This window comes from Micrasema longulum, unplaced genomic scaffold, assembly GCF_059751315.1.
Source record: "Micrasema longulum isolate JH-2025_06_02 unplaced genomic scaffold, ASM5975131v1 h1tg001718l, whole genome shotgun sequence".
NCBI lineage: Eukaryota > Metazoa > Arthropoda > Insecta > Trichoptera > Brachycentridae > Micrasema > Micrasema longulum.
Genome location: NW_028278896.1, coordinates 9,714 through 19,681, shown reverse-complemented (window position 1 = coordinate 19,681; position 9,968 = coordinate 9,714). Strand labels below are relative to the sequence as shown.

Here is a 9,968-nt window from a genome sequence, read left to right as displayed (position 1 = left end):
TACAGAACTCATATTTTGCAAAACGGGTTATTATTTACAAATCATTTCATCTGTGTGGCCACATTGGAGTAGTTTATATTAATAACAGAAATATTCCAGATATTACTACTTGAGCCATTAAAGATGACTGACCAGAATCCAGGGTGAGTGTGTTCAACTCGATGGCTACTCTCGGGGGTAAAAAGCCTGAATTAAGAAATTGAGTGGAGTCCGCCTCGTTGTATAGTGGTGGACGCGTTCGCCTACCACTCTCGAGGTCCTGGGTTCGATCCCTGGGGTGGATGTGAAATATTTATTCTAAAAGTTGTTTGAACCGCAACACTTCGCTGTTTATGGTCTGACGTCTGAAGCGTAAGACCGGTCACCTTGCCTTCATATAACAGATGATCCACGATACAGTTTTCTATGCATCACTTGGTGGGGCAAAGATTCTACTGTTTTAATCATAATAAAATTTCAGATAACCATATGCTTGACAATCCTATGAATTTATTTGATTTATGTACATGAAATTTAAAGAAAATTTGCCTTTACATTTTTGCTATGATACTCTTTATATATATTTTTTTTAAAGTATTTATTCATTAGATATTTGAAGGCTTAAGTAACAAAATATAGCACAAAATAAATAAATAATTTTTTGATTTAATATTTAATTTAATACTTGTCAGCACTGCAAAATATTCCAAAATGGCTAACATAATTTATGTAATATTTTTATTATTAAAAGTGGAATTTTCAATTTACCGATGAAAACAAATATGCTTGGATATTAATTAACATTTGTGCGAGGTAATAAAAATGCGAGGTATGAAAAGTGTTTATTTCATACATAGATAATTTATTATTACATTGAGATTGACTAACCTTTTCAACGCGTTCAAAGTTACGGGCCTTGATCTGAAAGAGAAAGAAAAAAGACAATTAGTTATTAATGTAAATTTTATTTTTGAAGCACTAACTTCGCGGTTATTCATTTTTGAGAAAGATAGGCTGGAGGTTGGGCTTATCCAGAGACCAATATACGTATAATGAGCTAGAAACTACCTTAAATATACCTTCTCTTCAAGACCGTCGAAATAAATCCGACCTTCTAGTCCTATTTAAAATTCTCAACTCATTCTTTGATGCGCCTGAACTACTGAGCTCGATAAAATTAAATATCCCAACTAGAAACCTCAGACAAAACTTACTCTTTCATACCGATAACCATAGAACTAACTATGGTTTTCATTCCCCTATGCCCATAATTCTCAAATCTGCCTACAAACATACCAGTCTTGATTTCTTTGATAACAAGTTATCTTCTTTCAAACAATTACTGAATCAAATTCAATTATAAACACCTCTCTCCCGCTTCCACTCCCAACGAGTCTACTATATACCATTGTGTCTTTCTACTTTCCTTTAAATTAATTTTCTATGTATAAATATATCCTTAAAAATGCCCATTGGGCGTATATATAAATAAAAAAATACTTGTTTTACGTATATTGGTATCTGGATAAGCCCAACCTCCAGCCTATCTTTCTTAAAAATCGATGTTGAACTGATTCAATATTTTTTATGTGAACATCATAATATGGAGACCAGACAACAAAGGAATACTCTAGGTGCGGGCGAACTAGGGAACAGAAGAGAATTTTAAGGGTATCGATATTTTTGAAGTCAGTTGAGATAGCCAGAGGTGTGACGTCCGTAGGTGCCTCATATTGAGGGTTATCTGATTCATCCCCGTGTATGTTCCGCACTTTTGCGTGGTTTTTAAGTTATGATTTTTTTTTTAATTTTTCGACCAAATCGGTGAATGTAACAGTGTGTAAAGTGGCCACTTAATCCAGCCAATGACATGTCGTAATCCCTGTAAATGCCTAGACTTCTATTCTCCCTGCTCAAAGACGTTTTTCCTCTCTGTTGCAATAAATTTCAAATCCAGTCTAAAAAATCTAAAAAAAAAAATTAGACGCAAATAATATTCTTGATAAAATACTGTTTGAAAACAATTTTAATGACATTCCCAGTTCATAATTATATAATAACATTATGTTAAACTCCCTTGCATAACATGAATAAAGAGAATATAATAAAATGTGAATACATTATTATTTGATTATTTATGTAACTGACTTTTAGTTTACATCAAAGAACTGGAATTAATTGGTAGATTATGGAAAGTAAGAATCACATTAACGCTAATTATTTAATAAGTTTGTTGACTTTGATAATATACATCCATTTACACCACCTGCTCTTATACTAACAGTAACATACATATTGTCGTGGGCATACAAGGAAAACCGGCTAACTGCAAAAAGCCAGTTTTGCGTAAATTTAATTTTAAAGTTTGGTTGTTCATTAAAAATAAAGTTTTGTTTTTTTTTTAAATACTTCTTGTTTATTATTCATAAAACATATCTTTATACATTACAGAATTTACATGAAATAAAAAGCAACAGAATTTTGAGAAAAAAAAATTAAGTAAGATAAGAAAAATAAAATCCGCATTTAGCTGATTTTCCTTGTGAAGAAATTTGTGCTGGTTGAGTTAGCCGGCGACATTGTCTAACTGAATTTGAGTCGTATCAAATCCAACACTGTCTTCATCTTCAGATAAAGCATCTATCACATTTGGCGGCCTCCGTGGTGTAGTGGTCAAGACGCTTGACTCACACACAGAAGGTTCCGGGTTCGATTCCCGGTGAGAACACAAAAATTCAAATACAATTTTTCTCAAGCCTGGGTGTACCGTGATGTAATCACTACTATAATTGGGGCTCCTGGCCTGTTGTGGTGTAAAAAAAAAAAACATTTATAAGCGGAAGTGGAAAGACTCTTTTTACTAATGATGGAATTCTTCAGGAATGACTCCTGTTTTGCATAACTTTAACAAGTCTTTTTTAACGTAGTTTTTTGCTGTAGTAAGGTTTCATTAAGGCAGATATTTTACTTCAATGAAAACTAGCTAAACTCACATATTAGTTGTTTTTACTTGTTATAAAAACTTTGGATGTAATATTGTTTAAGTAACGAAAACCAGACAAAGACACTTAACCATTTTCCTTGTATATTCATTATTAAAAACATAAACTTCAATTGAAAAATAATAACTTAAAATCATTTAAGTGATTTTCTTTGTAAAGATTTGAGAAGAAATGCTAGATATACGTTTTTACTCGCTCTACAGTTGTCTGAAACTCAGTTAATGGCGATAATATCATTTAACCAATTTTACCTGTAGATAGAGGATAAAAATTTGAAGTTAATGGTATTCATAACTCAAATATGCCAAAAATGTAGTTAACCGGTTTTCCTTGTATACCCATGTTATGTTCAAGAGGCAAGTACTCTTGCCTATCTGAGAGTACTGTGCCTTCATAATATCGGGCCATTGCTCGAGGGTTCCTGACCTGATATGTTGTCCCAATTTAACGGCATAAATATTTCGTTTTATTCGTTTTGTTATTTTGGAACACTAAAAATATACATACTAGCTTTTATTGGCTGATTGACTAAAGCTGGCGCATTTGCAAAACTAACACAAACGCATTTAAAATCTACAGGATGTTGATTTAAAAAAAGATTATATTAAATTTTAACCAAATGTGCTATCTTTATTGTTTATATACAGGGTGTTCTTTAAACCCTGTCACATCCGAACCCACGATGATCAGTATTAGCAAGAAGACATATTGGCATATTAAATTTTTTTTTTTTATTTTTACAAATTTTCTTCCTTGAAATATATATTTTTTTTAATATGCCAATATGTCTTCTTGCTCATACTGATCATCGTGGTTTCGGAAGTGACAGAGTTTAAAGAACACTTGTATATGATATATTGCGTTTTCTAATGACATTTCTTGGTGGAACTGCATTTTAATTATAATAATAAAAATATGTATACAGTTTTATTCCACTCATATTTATATTCATTTTATTTATATTATATTAAAAGATTATATACAAGTGTGTGTACATATTTTCTCCAATATAATTTGCACTGAGAATTTTAATTACAATGCATTAATTATTATTATAATATTATAATTGAAAAATAATTAAATATATGACAGTTTCTTAAGTGATTGTTTTTTTCGCTCTAACCCAAAAGAGATTTTAAAAAACATTTAATATTTTTTTATTTAATGCACAAAATACACAATTTTATTGTAGAGCACAATTATAATTTTTCATGTCCCGACTTGTTGAAAAATTCCGTGTTAAGTCGGGACTCTTCTATTTATAAATCAAAAACATTTATGAACATATTAAACAATATACAAAATAATCAAAACAATATACAAAATAATAATAGAAAAATATAAATAATAAAAATTTATAGGAATTTTAAAATTCAATTCGGTAATTAATTGATGGTAAAAATAAATACAAAATAATACAATAAAGTAATAATAGTAACACATCTACATATATAGTAGAATATGTTATTTAATAAACATAATAATTAAGTTAAAATATATATTTACAAATAATTATGCATCACTATTAAGTTTATTCAAAGATGATATACATATATATGTATATGGATAATAATGAATATTTATTCCCGAAGCAATCTTATACAGTGGTCTCTACCCTTCGACAAAATCCAATTATGGATCTTCATCTTATATATAGACGTTTTGGAGAACTTAATATGTTCATCCAAGACATTGAACACTCTTGGAGCTATATATGAAAAGTGTCTCCGAACCAGTAGCGTGCCTAGGGTTTACGAGTAAGGCAAGCCCAAATATATATTTTTAATTCACATGTGGTGTAATTCCCTGACGGCCTCATAGTATAGTGGTCAGCGCATTTGCCTACCATGCAAAAGGTCTCGGGTTCGATTCCCGACATGGTTGATTTGAAATATTTATTTGAAAAGGTGTTTTTACACTAGAATGTGTCATAGTCCCTGGACTGGTACTTTAAGCGTAAGACTGATGATCTTGCCTTCATGTGGCAAAAATGATCAAGATACACTGCGATTGCAGTGCTCTTTGCACCATTAGGTGCGGAAAAGGAATGATGATGAATTCGCTTGTGTGAAAACATGATGTATGCTTTCTTCACAACAGCTGTACAGTCTACAAAGCATCCAAAAGGTATATTATGACGAATAACAATATTTTATGAAAATATGCATAGGATAATCTTTCTGAGTTCGTTTAAATAAATGAAATAAAGAAAACGCAATATTATTTTATACAAAGTAATTCCTCAGATATCAACCATTACCAATAAGTAACATTAATAAAATATAGCATGCGTAGAGTTGAATAATAGTCATCGGAACCCATAGATACATAAATATAATAAAGATAAATTATAATTGATATAGAATATTGGAAAAGGAAAGTAGATAGGCAAATAAAAAAGAAACGTCGGCCATCTCCGAATTCTTTTTATATATGACGTTTGCACAAAATGAAGTAAATTATCATAAATCTTAACCAGTACGGGTCTTTAATCAATTAAGATAAAAATAACCGTTTAAAATGATTAAATTCCGTAAAAAAGAGCATAATAAAATATCGTAAAGTTTGTTCGATACGAAATACAAGAGGCGCTCTCTGCCAACTTTATCTTACAGAAGCTGGCTTCAGATTCCCATATAAAACTCAACATATACAGACAAACATTTTATGAGTTTACTGTTTGCATCACATGCGAATTGCACCGTGAAATAAGCCCCATAAGAACCCCACGTGCGTGAGCGAGATAAGAAGACATAGTGTCGTTCGCGCACACGGATTTCATACGGTTTGGATCTCGGGATGCGAACAGTACCAACGTCGAACAGATCTCTAATTCTCATTTGGCGCGAAATTTAAACAACGAAATGAATTATTTTTAAGCGTTTGGGCCAGATTTGGTAATTTTGAAATAAAATTAATAGGCAATGGGCTTCTATGGAAATACCTCCACTGCTCCGAACAAACATCGTACATGTTCTCGGTATTAAGTAGTTTAGGTTATGTCAAATATAATAATAGGCTGTGCCTAATCGCTTATTTTGACGATTCGCCCCAGCTATGTATATGTGCCGCATGTAATGTATATGTTTGTGTATGTTTTATATGTGCGTTCATGTGTGTGTGCGTGGATGACTCGAGGTGTCCATTGGGTATTTTGATTTATTACCAATGATTTCCTTCATGTAAAACGCAAATGTTAACAATTATTCTTTTCTCATTTGAGTTTCTTAATTATTTATTTTTTTTGTCACATTTAGTGTTTAAATCTTTTGCATAATTTATGAAAACTTAATTGGTCTTTTTATGTTAGAAAATCATTGATTTTAATCCTTTTTTTGTATGACTGTATGTTTTCTGAATAAAATAAAATAAAAAATAAATAAAAATAAACAAAGTATCAACTCAGTACAGGTTTTATGAAAAAACATCAAAGTAGGCCAAGGAATTGCGTATTGCATAAAAAAAATATGTATTGCGAACACGGGGAAAAAAACTTAAATATCTGCTTGTGACACAAATGATGTGAAGAGATTTTAATCTGATACTAGTGTAGTTTGTGATAGTATCTTCTTTTGTTTTTAGTTTGTTTTGTGAAATACATTTATAAGTCAAGACAAGGTCAATGAGCATTACATGAGAAAATATTATAAAAATTAACAAAACAATATTAACACATTTAAGTTTTGTTCAAAGCTGTTTACATGTGACCAATACGATAGACATGAAAATATCTGGATTTTGTGGTTTAAGTTTACAATGATTTAAACGAGCACTAAATAAATAATCCAGATCTTGTCTCGATGTCCATTATGTTTGTCAATGCTTCTATCATTATTAATTTATGTTTTTGACGGTTCTTATAATTGTAATATTCATCCTTATAAATTTTATAAATGGACTATGTCCGTAAATAAATAAATAAATATCGTCTTGTCCCAGTTCCGTGAAAAGCCTCGATCCCGCGGGACAGAACGCTTGGACAATAAGAAAATTCGGCCGCAGTTCTGCGCGCTGCGAAAATGAATACACAACGGCGTTTATTACGAGCGAATACATGAAAAATGCTATTTATTTTATACCAGAGGTATTGGAATTGTCAAAGAACGAACTAAATAATCAAAAAAAAAAAAATCTGCATCCATTTTCGTCGAGCAATTCGCTATAGTCACAAAGTACTGTTTGTGAGAGTTTATGAAATCATTTTGCCGCGCGCGGTGGTGAGTGGAATCATTGTTCCGCAGAGATAGCATAACCATCTATCTTGATAGCAAACATTTTTATGGAAAAAGGGAAGTTTTTCAAAGAATGAGGGTTACTTCTTTTTTCTCGAACACGGACATTATCAATTAACAATTTAGTGACGTTGATTTTGTAAAATTTTCACAATTAAATAAATATTAGCTATCCCAGATATTGTGTGGATGTGGATTGTGGTCTCACTGCTACGCGGATAATAGGCAGATTTATTGAATGCCGCAGCGAGACTCATTTTCGGAATCTCTAAGTTCAGTCATATCACTCCACTACTTCGGGAATTACACTGGCTACGTTTTCCACAGAGGGTCGAATACAAACTCTGTTGGCTTATGTATAAGTCACTGCACAACTCTGCTCCGGAATATCAAAGGGAACTATGCATTCCAGATGAACTAGCTGACAGGCGTCTCACGCTTAGATCAGCTACGGCGAGACGAAAAGTTATTATACCTCTACGCAAACAGCGCACTAAATTTAGTGAACGCGCATTTGCGGTCGCAGGCCCTATGGCATGGAATGCTCTCCCAGCAGAGGTGCGAGGCTGTGAAAGTGAAGTGATGTTTCGGAAAAAACTTAAAACCCACTTGTTCTCTAAATCATTTGAATAAATCTGTAGCACGTGACAACAAAATAAATTGTTTTAATTAAATTACAAATTTAAAAGCTTCAATTAAATTAATTTAACAATAGAATCACTATGTAAAGCGCCCTTGAGGTATTTTATTACGAAAATGGCGATATATAAGTTATCCATAATAATAATAATAATTGAACTACTATCCGGTATCCGGCTTATTGAGCTAGTTACTGGATATCCATTTCATATTTAACTGTGGCCATATGTCCCGGATCCCGCTTCAAAACGTGGTAATACAAACTAAACAAACAACAACATAAAACCCCTATACAAACAAGCGAAAGAAGAAAATTAAAATAAGCGGATATTAGGCGTACCTCCTGTTCTATGTACATCTTCCAGTAGCGGCCGGTCGAGGGGAAGGCGGTCACCAGAGCCTCATACAGGGAGCGCACTTCCCCTATCGTACGGGAGCTCGCTTCTCGCACCAGGAGAGACCAGGAGTCCACATCATGAGGATTGCTCTCCACCTGACGCTGCGCTCGCGCCAACCTCTCGTTACCCCAATCCTGCAATGCACCATTATATAAAAACATGGAAAGTAATGCTTGAAAAGGATCAATTTTCTCGATACTTTTAACACTAGAGTGCTTCCTCGGACGACTATAGTAATCCAGGGTGGCACTTTTATCGATATACTTTTACCTGTAGGCTAGGGTGGGCCGCTATTTTTTTTCTCCGAATTTTGAAATGAAAGGGGTCTAAAAAATTGCCTTTTGGATTATAACGAATCCACATAACCTATAATATATTCGAATGTACGATATTTGGCAATCAAAAAAAAACAATTAAATATGTTTTTATGATAATATGTGTCAAACGTAATTTTAAAAAGCAGTTCCCAATCGTCAAAGGAATTAAATACAATTATAGTGCAATGAAATTAGTTAAACCGGCCATATCATGTAGTCGAATATTTCAGAAAAGTACATTAACTTACGATTTCTCCGATTTCCTCAGTCATCGCTAAGTTTATCTTGAACAGATAGAAGTGGTCACTGAGCTACTAATGGAATCGAAACAAACTAAAATATATTACTTATTCGAAACCATTCCGGAACCCACATCAACAAGGACAAATCTAATCGCAAGACGAAGACGAAGCCAAAATGGCGTAATGCGCAGGCGCATTGTTTTCATCTTTATCTATGACAAAAAAATGTTACCTAAATAATAAATATTGAATCTGTCAAATTGATAAAAATAGGCATCAATAACATACTTTAGTTCATAGCTAATTTTACCATACATTAAATTGAAAAAAAAATAAACGTAACAGTAAATATTACATGTTTACCTACCTACATATAAATAAATTAAAGCAAATGAAGCAAGCCAACAGATTAAAAAATATGTAATCCTTCAACATCCATATTTCCTTTTTTTAAATATTCTCCTCCGTTGGAATTTGTTAATGTAGCAGGTACTATGATATTATAAAATACAACATAATAAAATTAAGTTTTCCCAGCTGTCTCAAGATTATTTGAAACGAGATAGATTTTGGTGCCGTGATAATACAATGATAGTGAAGTCTGGAGGTTTCAATTCCGCTCTACCATAACTTGTTTTTAATTTTTTAAGATGATTATTTTTGCAACTAACAGAAAATGAACTCTTTATATTCCTTGAGAAAAAGATAATGTTAGATACTAAGGCTTTCATAAGGCTAAATTCTTAGGTAAGAAAAAAAAGGGTCCAATAAATTTTCTCCGTGAAAGAATATTAACCGAAATCAATATATTTTTTATAAAGTTATTCGTTTGAAAAAACAGTTAAAAATAAAAACCAGATAAACAAACATAAACACAGGTCATGACTGCCGCCAAACTGCGACTTATTATATTTTTACATTAAGTCCAACAAAGTACACCTTGGCACTTGGCAGCCGTTACAGAGAGTACTCAAAAATAAATAAATTTATTTTTTAAACATTATTGTATAATTTGAAATAATTTTCGATTGTAGTTTTTTTCTCAATCTAAAATTGTTAAGAATAACTAACCTAATGAGTATTTCAAAAGAAATGGAGTGCTTTTTTTAGATGGAAACAAAACAGTTTAGATATTTATGAGTTTATTAAGAAAAAATAA

At 32.1% G+C, this 9,968-nt stretch overlaps 1 protein-coding gene across 1 annotated transcript; it reads right to left on the bottom strand.

Annotated features, from left to right (window-relative positions):
- Positions 1-604: 604 nt before the first annotated feature.
- LOC148274228 (protein suppressor of forked-like) lies at positions 605-8,981 on the bottom strand. Its single transcript, XM_088237421.1, has 3 exons — positions 8,816-8,981; positions 8,193-8,384; positions 605-900 (listed from the first exon to the last, which is right to left on the bottom strand). Exons 1-3 carry the CDS (start codon positions 8,837-8,839, stop codon positions 739-741), a joined length of 378 nt encoding a protein of 125 aa, XP_088093547.1. The 5' UTR covers positions 8,840-8,981; the 3' UTR covers positions 605-738.
- Positions 8,982-9,968: the final 987 nt, after the last annotated feature.

Bases quoted from the DNA above. Each gene is read 5' to 3' on its own strand.
- LOC148274228 (XM_088237421.1), bottom strand. From the start codon at position 8,839: ATGACTGAGGAAATCGGAGAAATC. The intron at 8,385-8,815 runs GTAAGTTAATGT...GGTGCATTGCAG, and splicing joins CTGAGGAAATCGGAGAAATC to GATTGGGGTAACGAGAGGTT. The intron at 901-8,192 runs GTACGCCTAATA...TTTCTCTTTCAG, and splicing joins AGATGTACATAGAACAGGAG to ATCAAGGCCCGTAACTTTGA.